This window comes from Trachemys scripta, chromosome 3, assembly GCF_013100865.1.
Source record: "Trachemys scripta elegans isolate TJP31775 chromosome 3, CAS_Tse_1.0, whole genome shotgun sequence".
NCBI lineage: Eukaryota > Metazoa > Chordata > Testudines > Emydidae > Trachemys > Trachemys scripta.
Genome location: NC_048300.1, coordinates 190,929,714 through 190,948,282, shown reverse-complemented (window position 1 = coordinate 190,948,282; position 18,569 = coordinate 190,929,714). Strand labels below are relative to the sequence as shown.

Here is an 18,569-nt window from a genome sequence, read left to right as displayed (position 1 = left end):
TTCAAAACCAGACGTCAGAGGCATAGTAAATCAGTGGGTTTTAAAAAGATCTGCAGGGATCTCAAAATAGAGATAGGAAAAGCAGCCAGGATCACCCAAAATTTACAAGCGAGTGCCCTGAAAGGAAGCTTAGAGGGATAAAACAGCTGTTATTCCTGACCCAGACACACCAGTGTTCAATAAGGTGTGTGCCCAGGAAGGGACAAGTCATGACACCAGTGAATAAATAAATTATTCTTATCCAGTACAGAGTAATGTATATTTCATCACAGCATAACCATCCTAACTCTGACTCAAACTGAACAGTCTCTTTTCACCAGCAGTCTCACAATGTAACTAAAACACAAAGCCCTTTCGAAAAAGGCACATACAAATGATGTGCCACATCCTCATGTGGCGTAAATTGACATAAGAGCTATTGACATCAATGGAGCTGTGCCCATATATATTGGATGGGGACCTGAGTCGTATAGGTATGACATAGGCAGATTTCAAAGCTCTCAGCAAAGGCGTGTAAGCATTGCTCCTGTTGACCTAAATTCAGAGATTTGAACCAATCTGTATGAGACACCCTATTGTCTAATGGCTAATCTAGCACTCTACCACTTCAGGGATCCACATTGTATTTCCAAGTCTGCCAAAACTTCCTTTGCAACTGCTGGCAATTCGCTTAACTCTAACACAATCCTGACATCTGATGTTCCTCATTTCCCCCATCTGAGAAACGGTCTCGTGTACATTCCCCTTAGAACAAGGAGGCATTTTGGTGGGGAATAGAGAGATAATTTTATCAGATCCTGGAATATACTTTTACTTCTGAAAAGCAGCCCTGGCTAGTTTGGATATCAAAAATGAAAATATTCAACACCACTTTGTTCTTTATCTCAGTCAGCTTTATGGACAGAGAATCATGCTTAATTTTCCACTAATGGAAATTTCTTTTAAAAAAATGACTATATGTGTCCTTGAAAAATGGACTCTGGAAAGAGTTGGTGTTAAAATCTATCCAGGCTTCACATTTTGTAAGAAGCTACAAATATTCCAGAAAGGAGTCATTTAAAGTCTTTTAATCTCAAAAAGGATAGACTCAATTTAATGAAAATTTTCAGAATTCATTTTAGTTGCTAATTATATTATGTCCTTAATGTTTGAAAGCATGAGGATTTTTCTCTTATTTTTGAGTGTGGAGTGGGGGAGGAGAAGTGGGAATCAAATCATGGAACTGAGATTGCAATTTTAAGTATTCTTGTATCAAGATCCTATGTCTGGTATAACAAGATCCAGTGGCTGAAAGACTAGAAATAAGATGCACACTTTTAATAGGGAGGGTAATTAACCATTGGAACAATTTGCCAATGGTTATATTGGTTTCCCCATCACTGAAAATTTTTAAATCAGGACAGGATGTTTCTCTAGAAGATATGTTCTAGTTCAAACACGATCTAGGTCAGGGAAGTCCTATGGCCAGTGTTATACAGGAGGTCCGACTAAGTGATCACAAAGGTCCTTTCAGGCCTTAGAATCTAAGGATCTATGCATCTAATAGACTGGTACCCAGAACCTAAACATCCAACAACACAGGCTTCAACCATATCACTTGAAGGAAGAAGGCTGTTAGCTGCCTCCTATTGAAATAACCTTACGTCTTTTTTTTAGCTGCAATGGCCAAGATTTCAAAAAGTCACTAGTGATTTGGGGTGCCTCAGTTTCTGGGTGACCATAAGAGGCCTGGTTTTCAGAGGCTGGGTGCTCACACACATACACCGCCCCATGCTGCTCCAAAATCAATGGCAAAAAACCTCCCATTCACAAGAGGAATAGAATTGATCTGAAATCTATTGACCACAAAAACTATAACTTTGTTTAAATGTAACCTAGGCTTCAGCTATTAGCTGGTGTGTGAGTTTTGAAGGAGATGTAGCAATATGGAAAGTCTGTGGGTTAATTTATAAGCTGCTTTTGAGCTAGATAGTCCCAAGGAAATATACAAATCTCAAAATTTCAACTCAGGTTCTTTTAAAAATGATCTCTAACTCAAAAAATGTTTGGCAAATTTTCTTCAAGCTTTGTAGAAGCATTCTCAGCACCCAGGTACAACAGTGATGAGGTCCTATAAACTGAGAGATGATAGAGTCTCCTTTCCCTTCAGAGTACATCTGACAATTATCAGGCCAAATTAATTTTCCAAGCCAATATTATTGGAGGATACATATTGGGCCTTGTAGTAGAAGGGCCCGAGCATGGGCAGATCCAATTGTAGTATTGTAATTTTAATATGGAGCAGCTACTGAGTTTCACTACTGTAAAATGAGTTACAGGGTTTGTCCCTGTACTACTGGAGAGATGCTCACATAACAGAAAGCCCAAAGACAAAAAAGGTTTAGGGCATGAACTTCTTCTCTCACCTTTACAAGACATCATTACAGGTCTGTGTTGAGTCACTTTTTCACAGCAGTGTGGAAACGATATCACTGCTGCTGAATTTGTTGCTGGATAAATAATAGAGGATTCTATTTTCCAGGGCTGCCAGTGGAACTAAATCCATTACAAACTATTGTTTGTTAACCTACAGAAAATTACAACACTTGAAAAGAACAGTGAATACCTAAAACTTTGCAACAGAGAGTGTTTAGCAATTATCCTTCTATTTCCTATTTCTCCTCCCTTTCTTTATTAGCAGGGGCACATCCATCAAAACAGGATCTTTATTTACTGATGGTTCACCTGCTCCTTCTGCACCAAGAACAATGGAAGAGAAGTATTTAAAATCAGTGTGGTGTGAGCAGGATTGTTGCTAAATAAAATTGTTTTTTTCAAAGTTTCCCATGAGGTACCACTAGCTTTTCAGATCTACCCAGAATTCAGTCACTGTTGCCTGTCAGTTGCTGCTGGGACCTTCCAGTTGCTTCTCCTCTTCTGGACACAACATGTAGAGGGAACAGTTATTGCTTCTGATATAACTCTGAAGGACAAGCATACAAGCTGGAGGTGCTGGGAGTTTCTCTCTATTGAATTGGACCTAACTTATTTGGGGGGCTGGGGCACATGACTTACGAGGAGAGGCTGAGGGAACTGGGGTTATTTAGTCTGCAGAAGAGAAGAGTGAGGGGGGATTTGATAGCAGCCTTCAACTACTTGAAGGGGGGTTCCAAAGAGGATGGAGTTAGGCTGTTCTCAGTGGTGGCAGAAGACAGAACAAGAAGCAATGGTCTCAAGTTGCAGTGGGGGAGGTCTAGGTGGGATATTAGGAAACACTATTTCACTAGGAGGGTGGTGAAGCATTGGACTGTGTTACCTAGGGAGGTGGTGGAATCTCCATCCTTAGAGGTTTTTAAGGCCTGGCTTGACAAAGCCCTGGCTGGGATGATTTAGTTGGGGTTGGTCCTGCTTTGAGCAGGAGATTGGACTAGATGACCTCCTGAGGTCCCTTCCAACCCTAATATTCTATGATTCTATTTTACATTGACTTGGCTGGTTAAGTTATCACAGGGCACAACTACTGAAAGCAAACACAGAATTGCAGCCTCTTTTGTCTAGCTGGCACTACAATCTCTTCATAATGAAAAGTGATTGTTTCCCTCCAGGCTTCCTGGTACAGGTGATTTTGCACCACCAAAATGCTTTCTTCCCCAACCTCCATTTCCCCAGGAGCAACATGACTGGGAGGGCAGGGAGTAGGCAGGGCCACAACTCCACCATGTACGGGAACTGACTGGCCATCCGAACAGCTCATGCCACGCTTTCTTGCCGATTGTGCTCCAGCCACAGTGCTACCACGGAGTCCCTGAGGTCATTTCACCTCCATTGCTCCTGGTGGGGTGGCACAGCTCCATCTTGATACCTGCAGGGTAAGAGCTGTTAGCACAAACTAGCCCTAAAAAAAATATCATTCTACTGCAGGTTGAATTATGTTGCTAAGAGCAATCTGCCCAAACACCCTTAGAAAGCACTCAGTATAGCTGTCAATAAAAAATACCTTGTTTGTTTATATGTGTCATGGCTGCAGTTTCTATGGGATTAAAGGGGGCGCACGCCCTATCAGGATAGGTTCCTAGGTTAGCAAGGATACACATACAGTGACAGCATTAAAATAAATGTCTGAATAACACTACCAGCCAGCCTGATTCATTTTCAACTGGTGATGAATCAGGGCATTAGTAATGGGATGCAGAGTCCTTCACCTCCAGGTCATCAATATTAATCCAGGCAGGTTGTGATAGAGAGACAGGAGCCAGCTACAAAGTTTGTGTCTAGATCAAAACTTCACCAAAGTTAAGAGGTGTCTGAGCCAGGAGTTTGATTTGTGCCCATTTCTAAATCAAGTGGAAATTTGAGGAAGCACAGCTGAGGAGACAAGTTAGAGGAACTCTGTCCTGAACTGAGAGAGCTCCAGATTATTCAAAGAGAGCCTGGTCCTGCAACCTTTGTCCACAGCGAATCCCACTGAAATCTATGACAGGTTTCAGAGTAGAAGCCGTGTTAGTCTGTATCCGCAAAAAGAACAGGAGTACTTGTGGCACCTTAGAGACTAACAAATTTATTAGAGCATAAGCTTTCGTGGACTACAGCCCACTTCTTCGGATGCATATAGAGTGGAAACCACAATAAGGGTAGTTAGGACACAACAGAATGGAAAAGCCAGAGTTCTTACATATGTAAAAAAAGAGTTAGCCTTCAAAATTTACAATTCTTTTCAGTGCAAAGGCAGTATTTGCATCTGGTTGATATAATGAGAAAGTTTAAGCAACAATGTATTTCCAAAAGAAATGTTCTCCACTTGGTTTTTTTTCTTTCTGACGTATAGAATTAATAAGAACTCACAAGACCAGAACATAATGGAACTGAAAGCTCTAAGTGAAGCTATGTGAATCTGGAGACTTGGCCAAATCATTTGTTAACAGATAGAGCAACATATGCTACTGTATTGCAGTCAATGTGATTGACAAAGATCAGTTCAAGGGCAAGATCTGACTTGAGCAATGAAACTACCCAGCCCAGCTGAGGGGAGGACATAAGCAAGAAAATAAAGCACAGAAGAATAGGATATGGTCAGGGCCGGCTCCAGCTTTTTTACCACCCCAAGCGGCAAAAAAAAAAAGACGAGTGACGGCACTTCGGCGGCAGCTAAATCGCGCCTCTTCTTCAGCGGCACTTCGGCGGTGGGTCCTCCCTCTCTTCCTCTTCAGCGGCAATTCAGCAGGAGCTCAAAGAGGAAGAGAGGGAATGAGGGACCGCCGCCGAATTGCTGCCGAAGACCCGGATGTGCCGCCCCCATACTGGACGAAGTGCCGCCCCTTTGAATTGGCCGCCCCAATCATCTGCTTCCTTCTCTGGTGCCTCGAGTCGGCCCTGGATACGGTGATACATGCTATAAATAAAAATCAGAATAAGACAGAGAGTATATAGGGAATCACAAGTATTATGAGTCAAGACTTCTGGTTTTTAGGGTTTATTAATTTCATTTTTGGAGGGTTATTTTTTTTACCAATTTTTGAGTTTTATGTACGTGTCCAAAATCAGGGGCTTTCAGAGCTTTCTCTTTGTATACACTGTAATGAGTATATTATATATTACTCATTATAGTAGAATGTACTGTAATGACTAATCTTTTTGTCATGTTCCCTAATGCACTTTAATGTAATATTGTTTCAAACAGCAGTATGTTAAAGTGCACTGGGGAACCTTTTGTATGCACCAGCAGTGGCTACATGGACCGATTAATGTGAAACATGTTAGTGCGCTTTAGAAATCACACCCCTGTAGTCTGCATTACTGCTCCACATAGACGGGTAATTATTTCCTGGGATTTTCTGGATAAACACAAATTTCTCTTTTTCTTTTTTTAGGGGGATGTTTTATCAGTGTTTCTCCATTAAAGCTTAAAACCAGAAGCCCAATTAAGAGTCATAAAAGAGACAAGTGGACAGAGCAATAAAATGAAGTGTGTTAATGTGGGAAAACAAAACGTTCTGAGGTACACAATGGATGATAAATATTAAATATAATATAAGTGGAATTGGATGTCAGGAGAGTGGTAATGGGACATGGAGACTTTATCTTTTAGTTATTATTATCAGCAGCAGCAACTACAGCAACCAAACGTCGTGATCAGGATTGGGCCCTATTGAGTTAACTTCTTTACAAATGTATACAGTAACATGATCCATGCCCCAAAGAGTTTATCATGGCTGGTCTGGGTTCTCCAGTGGGACTCTGGGGGGATACGTTCTACTTTCAGAGATTCATTTGAAGGACCGGGGCCTCAGTTAGGTCTTTGTAATGATTCAGGGTAAACACTAGTTTCTTTGCTCTCTCTTTTTCAATTAAAATATGTGGTTTCCTATGCTGAAAGGGAACCAGGAACTCCCGATGTCTTAATTCCATTTGTGACACTGACTCTCTCTGTAGTCTAGGTCAAGTCACTCAGGCTCAGATTTTCAACAGGGAACTTTAATTGTGGGTGTCTCAGTTTTCAGGGACCCAATTTAAATGCTGAAGGATCCATTTTGAAAGGTTTTGAACACCTTCTTTTTGAAGTACTGCAGGTGCTGAGCACTTTTCAAACTCAGGTCCTTAGGGTCTAAAGTTGGGCACCCAAAAAAACCAAATTAAAGATCATTTAAAAAAACCTCTGGTCCTTAATCTCTCTGCTCTACTGTCCTGATCTGAAAAGTGGGGTTAATGTATACACCTTGCAAACAAATAATCAGATAATAGTCAAATCCTATATACCTCTAAGTATTTTGTGCTGCAGGTCACAAACAGCTGTAAGTAAAGCCCTCAGTGCTTCAAGCAGCTACATACAAACTTAATTCAAAACACATATGTGATCTGGGGACTAAAAGTAAGTGCAGGATCAGGGCCCAAATCCAGAACCTTTGGAAAACCATCTGTAGAGGGAGTTCTGTGGAGATGCTGCAAATGTGACAAAAGGAAGCAACTATGACTTGATGTTTCTTTTAACAGTAAATGACACCATTATACCCTTCAAGTTAGACACAAGGCCCCAAGTCAACCTTATTTCAGAGATGCATTACATAAGAGAGTGTTACAAACCTCTTGTACTCATCACAGAAATTAAGGTGACAGGATACTCATGGGCTGAAATAAGTTAAAAGCAAATGTGTTGCAACAATCAAGTATAAGGATGGGTCTTTTAATTTCACGTTCTCAGTGACACCCAAAAAAAAAAAAAAGCAACAAAGCCATTAGACCTTACTGCTCATGTTGAACTGAACCTGTTTAAACAAATACTTAGAATGAAGATATAAAGTAACACTTAAGCATGCTTTGCGGGTAAAGGAGTATCAATAACTTGTCCAAGCTCTAAGATGCATGCCAAGATCTGAAGAGAAAAGACTAAGGTGCAAGACTCAGGATTCACCTACGCAGGAAAAAGTCATTTGTAATGGTGACAAACTGAAGACCAAATGATATTTAGGAGAGGTGCTAGAAAGGTTACATGAACCTACATCATTAGGTTAATTCTTCATTTGATCCAGTAGGCATGTCTACACCGTGTTAAAAAAACACGGCACCGAGTCTCAGAGCCTGGGTTAGCTGACTCAGGCTCCCGGGGCTTGGGCTGTGTGGCTATAAAATTGCAATGTAGACACACAGGCTTGGGCTGGAGCCCAAGCTCTGAGACCCTCCTGCCCCCGTGGGCCTCAAAGCCTGGACTCCAGCCCAAACTTGAATGTCTATACTGCAATTTTATAGCCCTGCAGTGTGTGAGCCTGAGTCGGCCAACCTGGGTGGCCGCAGCCATGCTACAGGTCTTTACTGCAGTGTAGCCATACTCAGTGAGCAAAAAGAAAGGTCAATTTTGCACTGGGTTTATACCTATAGAAATTTCAATAGAGCCATAAACAGAAAACACTTGAAGTTAAAGCAGCAGGAAATTGGGGAGTGGGGTTTTACTGGTTGGAGTAGGGGGCTAGAAGAAGAGAACTGAATTTTGGGCTCAATTCCTAACTCTGCCATTTGTTTCCTAGCCCTGACATTACTATAGTCTTTCTACTCTGAGCACAAATATACTCATCATCGGTGATCTAGACTGAGATACAGAAGTCAGGCTTCTTCTCCGCACCTATAGAAAGCAAGCATTATAGCCCACATCCACTGCTCTTCTCCCAGTCAGAGAAGAACCCCTTGGCGTGTACCTACCTTAGTATTGTTTTGTGAGGTACCATACTCCCTGTCCCTCCTGCTCCAGTAAGTTGAGTGCATTGCCTTCCAATCTACCCAATTGTTATATCACCCTGGGATTTTCATAGATTCCAAGGCCAGAAGGGACTATTGTGCTTATCTGATCTGACTTGCTGTATAACACAGGCCATAGAACTTCCCCAGAATTACTCCTAGAGCAGATCTGTTAGAAAAGCATCCAATTTTGATTTAAAAATTATCAGTAATGGAGAATCCACCATAACCCTTGGTAAATTGTTCCAGTAGATAATTACTCTCATCATTAAAATGTATAACTTATTTCTAGTCTGAACTTGTCTAGCTTCAAATTCCCTCTACTGGATCATGTTATACCTGTCTCTGCTACACTGAAGAGCCCATTATTAAATATTTGTTCCCCATGAAGGTACATAAAAATGTGATCAGGTCATGATCATTTATTCATAAGTGACCACTCATTTTTAGTTCTGTGATCAGTTCCTCTTTACCTGTTAGGACAAGATCCAATATTGAATTTCCCCATGTTGGCTGCAACACTTTTTGAGTTAGGAAGTTGACATCTACAATGTCTAATTTCTGTCTCCCATTTCAAATATTGTCCAGGACCAGTCTTGTTTGGTTTTCGAAATTTGTTAATCTGTCAGGTTTATAGCCTGATGTGCTCAGCCCATGTAAGTTCAAGTGGTGATCTCAGTCCTGTAACAGTGGACCAGGGACAGCTTCTTATTCTTGTAAAATACTATTATGCTATATATTTATTAGCACATGGAATCTATGAATTTAATACCAGAAGGGACCATGGTGATCATCTAGTTTCAATTCCTGTATCACAGGCCATAGAACTTCCCCCAAAATAATTCCTAGAGCAGATCTTTTAGAAAAACATGCAATCTTGATTTTAAAATTGACAGTGATGGAGACTCCACCTTTAGTAAGAGGTTCCAATGGTTAATTACTCTCACCGTTATAAAATTATGCCTTATTTCCCATCAGAATTTATCTAGCTTCAACTTCCTGCCATTGGATCATGTTATGTATCATGACATGTTATGTGAAAATTATGAGAACACTTCATAGAACTTATTTATATCTGTCTACATTAGGGTGACCACATAGCAAGTGTGAAAAATCGGGACAGAGGGTGGGGGGTAATAGGAGCCTATATAAGAAAAAGCCCCAAATAGCGGGACTGTCCCTATAAAATCGGGACATCTGATCACCCTAGTCTACATACCACAACTGAAATGCAGCTATTTCTTGGATGGACCCAGGAATCAGATCAGATTATTGTTACTATTTTTTGTAAAGGGACCATGCTCAGTACAACAAAATAAATCAAGTCACAGGATTGCAGGCTGGGAACCTGCTGCTTTATTTAACACAACAGAATGAGGAACGGGGGGGAAGAACATGCACTATCTAAAATGGGAGGTTAGGGGAGGGTGGAGTATGGCTGAATCCCATAATACTCAGAGTAACCTAGTTAACTCCTTGATGAACACTTTAGTACACTATTGTTATTAATTTGTATTGTACTCATGCTCTGAGGTCCCAGTCAAGATCAGGGCCCCATAGTGATGGCCAGCTGTACAGTTGTGCAGTAGAAGAATGTACTGCTCCACCATCTTGTCTCAGATTCTTGTGTGTGTGGCACACAATGGAGGGGAAGAGGATAGACAGGGGTAACAGAACAGGAACACATGGTTAGCAGAATAGCTACATACATAATTTGCTCATGTCAACATTTTAGGGGAGACATGGTGTAAATAGAAAATCTTAATGAGTCTCTACCAGGTCAATGGCTCATGTAGGTCCAGGGCTGGTTTTCCAAATTGGCACAGTAGGCATGTGCCTAGGGGCACCGGCATTTTAGGGGGACCTTACTTGTCTAGAACTGTACAACACAAAGGTCAGCCGTAGGCAGGGGCGGGCGCTGAAGATGCTGTGCCTAGGGGCACATAAGGTGTAAATCCGGCACTATGTAGGTCATTATCATGTCTCTCACAGTGTCCTGTACCAGACGCTTCAGAGGAAAGAGCAGTGCTGCCTGACTTCTGAGCTCTGGTGACTAGGTAAACATCCGCATGCAGGTATTATGCAATCACAAAATGGAGGCATCTTGAACATTTGGCCCTTCAAGTCCATGCAGAGCCAAGAGCACACCAAGTTCTCCCATGTACTTATAGGGTGGGAGTTTTAAAAGCAATCAGTGCTGGCCTACCTTCTCCAAATGAAGTCAACAGTAACATTCCCATTGACTTCTAATAAGTAGGGTTACAACAACATTGAGTTATTTTTCAAAACCCATCCAGAATTGTTTACTAGAGATAGGCCTGAGCCTCAAGGTTGGGTCTAGATTTGAACTTTGCCATTGTCCGCTGGTGTTAACATCTGGGATTTTGGTTTGGGCCCATCTTTACAGCGAGCCAAAATTTGCTTTACCAAAGCCTGACATCCTTACTCAGGCAAAACTCACACTGACATGAGTGGGAGTTTTGCCTACTAAAGGACTCTAAGATTTGGTCCAAGTTAAGTCTAAAGTAGACTACGAGGTAAGTGGCATTAAAATGAGTGATAGTAACCTTTACCATAGTAATTATAGTTGTTCTCATGGGATAGCTCAGATACCAGGGTGATGTGTATAGTACAAGTACTTCAGTAAATTTAAATCCAGAAGTGATAACTGTCCAGTTGTTCAGCGGTTCTCAATTTACAAGACTCACTCAGGAACCTTACTCTGCTGAGCTAAACTACATAGGGGGCAGAAGGGGGGGGAAATAAAGGTTTAAAGCAATATTGCATTGTGAAGTCATTGCCCAAGATGCTGGTAAACAGTACTTGGAATAGAAAATGAAAAATCCCTTCCTTGTGCATTGAGAGTTCAGATAGTACTGAGCTGTCACTTCTATGCTTTGCTGCTTGTTGTGTGTGCTATCAAGACAGAAGTACAGTATTCATCTCACAGAGGAGCATTCAGAAAACAAAAAGCCTGCTACATCCAGAGGTCTCCAATATACAGCATCACAGAAAAGTGACAGAGTGCAGTGCTAATCCCTACTTAACTTGTAGCAAACTTTCCCTAGTGCTCCCTCCACCAAACATGACTAGCAGTAGCACACCTTACCATTCTGGCTGAAGTGCAGAGGTTGCAAAGGTAATCAGCCTGTAATGGATGGGAGGGTGGGAATATCAGGGAAATTAAGGTATATCTAAGAGTCATTCCACCTTTAATTTAAACATTCACTAAATAATAAGTTACATGTAATCAATTCGTATCAATTATAAGTACAATAAATATGCAGAGTAAAGATAGTTTTGTGATTTAGGCACTGGACTAGGACTGAGAAAATCAGGATTCCAATCCTTGCTCTTCTACAGTATTACTACATGGCATCAGGCACTATAGTGTATGAAGAGAGATCAGTATGAGCAGAGACTCCAAGGGAAACATTTTCAAAAGGACATATGTGATTTAGGAACCCAAGTCCTGTTGACTTTCAACCAGATTTAGGCTGCTAAGAACTTTTAAAAATGTGACTTAGGCTCCTATGTCCTTTCTCTGCTAGATTGAAGATCCCATTATCAAATATTTATTCCCCATGTAGATACTTACAGAATGTAATCAAGTCACCCCTTTACCTTCTCCTTTTCAGGCAAAGTAGATTGAGCTCCTTGAGTCTATCACTATAACGCATATTTTTCAATCTTTTAATCATTCTTGTGGCTCTTCTCTGAATCCTCTCTAATTTATCAACATCCTTCCTGAACTGCGGACCCAAGATCTAGATACAGTATTCCAGCAACAGTCACACCAGTGCCAAATGCAAAGGTAGAATCCACTTCTACTCGAGATTCCCCTGTTTATGCATCCCAGGATCACATTCACTCTTTTGGCCACAGCATCACACTGGGAGCTCATGTTCAGCTGATTATCCAGCATGACTCCTAAATCACTGCTACCCAGGACAGAGTCCCCCATCATGTAAGTATTGCCTACATTCTTTGTTCCTTTGTTTGTGGGGGAGGTTTAGGTTGGGTGGGGGAAGTTTAGTTTGTATATTAGGAAAAACTTTTTCACTAGGAGGGTGTGAAGCACTGGAATGGGGTACCTAGGGAAGTGGTCCAATCTCCTTCCTTAAAGGTTTTTAAGGTCAGGCTTGACAAAACCCTGACTGGGATGATTTAGTTGGGGATGAGTCCTGCTTTGAGCAGGGGGTTGGACTAGATGACCTCCCAAGGTCCCTTCCAACCCTGATATTCTATGATTCTATGATTCCTAGCTGTATACATTTACATTTAGCTGTATTAAAACACACATTGTTTGCTTGCACCTAGCTTACTAAGTGATCCAGATTGCTCTGAATCAGTGAATAGTCCTTTATTTACCACTCCTCCAGTTTTTGGATCATCTGCAAATTTTTATCAGTGATGATTTTATGTTTCCTTCCAGGTCATTCATAAACATGTTAAGTGGCGTAAGGGCAAAAACCAAACGCTGCAGTACCCTGTGATGCTAGCAGACCAATTGTCAGCTCATGCCAAGGTCCCCAAGTCTCAACTGACCACTGAAAAATACATAGATGGAATCAGTCTAGATTACCTGCGTGTTAGCATTGTTAAATCCGGTATTAGAATTATAAGAATATGCTAGTGTTTAGCCTTTATTGAATGATTATGAGGTGCTGCATGCATTCATCTCACTTATGACATCTGTATCCCGTATTGTAAGGTAAAGTTTGAGCATTGGTATTGTAAGCTGTTTACCTGTAACTAGGTAAATCACCAGACAAGAGAGAGATATTAATTAATGTGAAATACCAAACTACAATCAAAGATGTTACATCTTGGGAAGGTCCATCAACACCAAATGGACTATTGTGGAACATTAAGGAGGACAAAAATATTTTGTTGCTCTGCGCTTTACTCTCATGAAGATCAATCATGCAAGTGGATTCCTCCCATCATCTGAGTTCTCACCTCAGAGAATATGGAAGGGGGAAATAAAAATCCCTAATAAGAACAAACTATACCACTATCATGTTTGGACTCTTGGGGGACAAACATTCTAGGCATAATCAAGAGATCTCCATCTGCTTAGCCTGGTTTAGCTCTAAAGGACATACAGAACTTGCTTATTATAGAAGCTTCTCTTACCTTCTGAAACTTAAGATTGTAACTCATTTGTGTATGTATGTTTACCTGCTTTAACCTTGTAAATAACTCTCTTATTTTGTTCTCCTATTTAATAAATCTGTATATAGTTTATTATAGCACTGGTTGCAAGTATTTTCTTTGGTGTGAGATCTCAGGTGCAACTGACCTGGGGTAAGTGACTAGTCCTTTGGGAGTAACCTCAATATTGCCATGCTTCTTGGTGTAAGGCAGACAGCTTGACAGACCCAACTAGAAACACACATGCTCGATGATGATTCCCATGTTACAGACCTATCAGTTAGTCAGCTTCTAATCCATTTAGTGTGTGCCATGTTAATTTTATATCAATCTAGTTTTTTAATCAGTACAGTTCCAAGTCAAATGCCTTACAGAAATCTAAGTATATCACATCAACATTATTACCTTTATTTACCAAACTTGTAATCTCATTAAAAAAGTGATCAAGTTAGTTTGACAGGATATATTTCCCATATATCCATATTGATTGGCATTAATTATATTACCCTCCTTTAATTCTCTATTAATCAAGTCCCATATCAGCCACTCCATTATCTTCCCACAACTGATGTCAGACTGAAAAACTCACTTTGTCCCATTTACCCACTTAATTACCTGGGTCCTCCATTTACCCTTTTAAAATATTGGCATACCATTAGCTTTCTTCCAGTCTTCTGGAACTTCCCCAATGTTCCAAGAAATATTAAAAATCAACATTAACAGTCCAGTAAGCTCCTTAGCTAGCTCTTGTAAAACTCTTGGGTGCAAGTTATCTGGACCTGCTGATTTAAAATTGTCTAACTTTAGTAGCTGCTGTTTAACCATCCTCCTGACATACTAGTAGAACGGAAAGAATGTTATCATCATGATATGATATGACCACATCATCTCTTTTTCCTAAATACAGAACAGAAATATTTATTGAAAACTTCTGCCTTCTCTGCATTAATATTTATAATCCTACAATTTCCATGTAGTAATGGACCAATACCATTGTTAGGATTCTTTTTGGTTCTAATATACTTAAAAATTCCTTTTTATTCTACTTAAATGTGCTAGTCAAAGATTTCTCCTTATGATCATTTGCTTCAGTTATCAATTTTCTACAATTCTTAGATTCTCATTTATATTCATTACTATCAACTTCTCCTTTCCCCTTTTTGTTAAATATTTTTATTAATTTTTATAGCTGCCTTCACACCCCTTTTAAAGGATGTCATTTTGTAACCACAAAGACCTTCTTCTTTGATTATGGCATTGTGGCTTTGGGGGCATCTTAAACAATTCCCCTTTAAAGCATCAAATATGTATACTAGTGATCTGGACTTTATTCTGTTTGCACATTATAAATGTGATCAAGTAACAATCACTTGTACAAAAACTATTATTAATTTTTAGTCCTGTGATCAGTTCCTGTTTGTTTGCTGAGACAAGGTCTAATATAGAATTTCCCAATGTTGGATGCAACACATTTTGAGATAGGAAACTGTCATTTATAATATTATGAAATTCCAATGATGTTTTAGTACTGGCAACATGTTTTAGTACTGGCAACTGGCCAGCATATGTCGTTCAAATTGAAGTCCTCCATGATCATGCACTTTTTTCCCTATTCATTTCTATTCAAAACATTTCTTTTCCAGATTTTTCAAGTTGGCCCTATTTGCTCAGCCCTAATTTTAAGCATGCTTCCATTTTCCCTCCTCCTTCTTCTCCTTGATTTTAGGCTTGACTTTGCTCTTCTCGTTGACTTTGTTTTGTTTGTCTTTCTTTTATCTGCTTTTTACATTATCTAGTTTAGGGCTCCCATTAGTGCCTGAATCATAGTTCCTTGATCTAAGTGACCCATCTATCCTCTTCTGCATCATAAGTTTTGTCAATTGCATCTCCATAGCTCTCACTACAGCCTTGAACTATGTCAATCATATATCTGTCAAATGAGAGCTCATTTTCCCCACCTTTTGCAAGGGCTTGTAAGCTCTAATGTAACCTGAATTTCTTTAAGATCAGAGTAGGATCTGGGGGGATTCTAATTTGTTTCTAGCCAATGAACTAACTTGATTTTCATCTACCACAAATTCCAGGCTTTATCCAGTGTGTGTGTGGCTGGCATCAAAGTTGCTATATTTATGTGGTGTTCTGTTAAGTTTGCTGATGAATCCCACAGTGGTCCAAAAATACACTCATCACTGAGCTGCTTCTCAATATCTTCAACCGAGTGGATCTTCAAGAGGATATGTCAATGAAGAAGGTGATACTTCATTCTGATCCGTCTCACACTCAGCTATCTGTAGCTCTATAGTCGAGTCTGTCATAGACGCGTCTTTCTGTGGCTCTATTTTGCCATCCTCAGCACTGCTCTGATCTGCCACTGACAGCTCTGTTGTCATGTGTGCTGTGGAAATTTCTTGTTTCTGTGATTCTGATTCACCATTCTCAACACTGACACAATCAAGGATTGGCAGCTCTATAACCTAACTTTGCTATAGGCTTTATGCCAAGGGAAAGGATCTCCTTTTTATTACACATACCCCCGCTGTGACCCTGACCAGGAGTCACCAGAAGTAAGCCCGGGCCCCAACCCTGATCCCCCTCCCAAACCCAGAGCCCCCTCCCATACCCTGAACCCCTCATTTATGGTCCCACCCCTGAGCCCTCACCCCCCAGTTAGAACCCTTCCCCCTCCCCCTCCCCCTCCACACCCCAACCTCCTGCCCCAGCCCAGTGAAAGTGAATGAGGGTGGGGGAGAGTGAGCCACCAAGGGAGGGGGAATGTAATGAATGGGGGGTGGGGCCTCAGCGAAGGGGCGGGGCTAGGGTGTTCAGTTTTGTGTGATTAGAAAGTTGGCAAACATATTGATGAGGAGTGTTAATTTCAGTCCTGCTGGATGGTGTGGGGTTTCTCCTTATACTTGGTGGTGCTAGTTGGTCCAGGTACTCAGGGGTCTGGAAACTCCTTTGGCTCTTAAGTCTCTGAGGGGCAATTGGGTAACCCAGACCTGCTGACCCCAGTGAGTTCCAGATCAGGGTGTTTAAACCAGGCAGGACGAATTAGGCCTCTGTAACTCCTCCTGCTGTGCCCTGAGCTCCTTCCTACCTCCCTTGGTTTCTGTGGGCTTCTCCAGCCTGTAGATCTGGTTGCCCCCTCTCTGGCTGCTGTCTCTGGGCCAATTCTCACCAGCTTGCTGGCAAAAGTTTCCTTCTCCAGCATGTTCTTATCTTTTCCAAACATGGGTTATCAGGGGACTTTTTGCTCCAAGTTTAACATCATGGATATAAATTGACCATAAGGAAGTTTAGACTTGAAATTAGACAAAGGTTTCTAACCATCAGAGGAGTGAAGTTTTGGAACAGTCTTCCAAGGAGAGTAGCAGAGACAAAAGACATATCTGGCTTCAAGACTAAACTTGATAATTTATGGAGGGGATGGTATAATAGGATAGCCTAATTCTGGCAATTAATTGATCTTTGACTATTAGCAGTAAATATGATCAGTGGCCTGTGATGGGATATTAGATGGGGTGGTATCTGAGTTACTACAGAGAATTCTTTCCTAGGTGTCTGGCTGGTGAGTCTTGCCCACATGCTTGGGGTTTAGCTGATCGCCATATTTGGGGTCAGGAAGGAATTTTCCCCCAGGGCAGATTGGCAGAGGCCCTGGGTTTTTTTCATGTGTCTCTGCAGTGTGGGACATGGGTCACTTGCTGAAGGATTCTCTGCACCGTAAAGTCTTTAAACCACGATTTGAGGACTTCAATGGCTCAGACATTAGGGGTTTATTACAGGAGTGGGTGGGTGAGATTCTGTGGCATGCGTTGTGCAGGAGGTCAGACTAGATGATCATACTGGTCCCTTCTGACCTTAAAATCTATGAATCATACTTGTAAATCATTAAAAAACCTTGGCACTTTTGCCTGATGCATTTTGAAGTGCTTGATTCAGGGCCTGGGTATTTAATTGTTCCCCAACAACTATATTTATCTGGATCCAGAATTCTGCTATCACTTGGGTGAACACAGCTGTTACTTTTGCTCCATCGGCTTCTTGTATTGTATGCATATCTTGTGCTACCTTTACTGCTTTTTTCTTTCTTTCTTTTGTGGGTCTGGTTTTTTTTTTTTTTCATTTTCTGGGAGAAGCACAAGTTTCCCAATGAAATATGCAGTGAACATTGTCTTTGCTGTTTCATACTCATACTTCTGATTCAGAGTGAAACCTGAAATCATCGCAATATCATTGGCCTTGTTTACCATGATGAGCATGAGGAAAAATTAGCTGGTATGCCTCATTCTTCTTTGGAAGTCCTGAGGCCACAACAAAAAAGTACTCCTAATGGCCTATCCATTATCGCCTGGCTGATTTATCAGCAAAGTTAAAGCAGGTGGGGATTATTACGGGAACCATTAGCTCTATTGTTTTTGTTCCTTCCAATGTGCTTTAATTATATATTTATTTATGGTGCTTTTGTCTCTATAAGGCAGTTCTCTCTCTCTTTCACTGCCCCCGGCTGACCCATGACAGCTGATTTGGGCTGGTGGGGCTCGGGCTAAGGGGATGTTCAATTGCAGTGTAGATGTTTGGGCTGCACCCTGAGCTCTGGGACTCTGACCTCAGGCTCCAGCCTGAGCCCGAACATATTGGATGGCTGTATGCTGACCTCAGGGCCAATTGCTTATAAAATAGTCCCTCTCCAGGTTGGGACTGGGGACCACCAGGAAACTATGTAATGTGATGTAATCTTTCACCGCACTTTCAGGTTATATTGGACCTCCCCTGGCTCGCCCTTCAAAACCCGAACATTTCATGGGCGGCGTGAGAGGCGTGGTTTAACTCTGGGTTTTGCTGGCTGCAATGACTAGAAAGACCTAGCAGGGAGAAGCTGGGACTCACCTCTGTGAAGGCATCCTTCCTGTTCAGTACTACCTCAGCTCCCCAAAATACTGGCTTGTCAGTCCCAGCCAAGTATAGTGATCTTGTGGACATGTTCGATAAAAAGAAGGCTGATACCCTAGCCCAGCACTGACTCGATCTCCTGTCTTTGGAAATATTTACCCATTATCAGAACTGAGCTCAAAGCCCCACGGGATTACCTGGAGGAAAATCTGACTACGAACTTCATTCAGCCCTCCAAATTTCCTGCTGGAGCCCCCATCCTGCTTGTTAAAAAGAAGGACGGGACACTACACCTTTGTGTTGACTATCATGTCCTG

The 18,569-nt window shown here is 41.3% G+C and overlaps 1 protein-coding gene across 1 annotated transcript in view; it reads right to left on the bottom strand.

The window, feature by feature from the left end:
• The window catches only part of TFAP2D (transcription factor AP-2 delta), a 229,343-nt gene extending 211,001 nt beyond the window's left edge, over positions 1 to 18,342 (bottom strand). Inside the window, exon 1 of the mRNA XM_034766922.1 lies at positions 18,250 to 18,342. Coding sequence (XP_034622813.1) covers positions 18,250 to 18,342 — 93 coding nt within the window. The remainder of the gene's footprint in view (positions 1 to 18,249) is intronic.
• Positions 18,343 to 18,569: the final 227 nt, after the last annotated feature.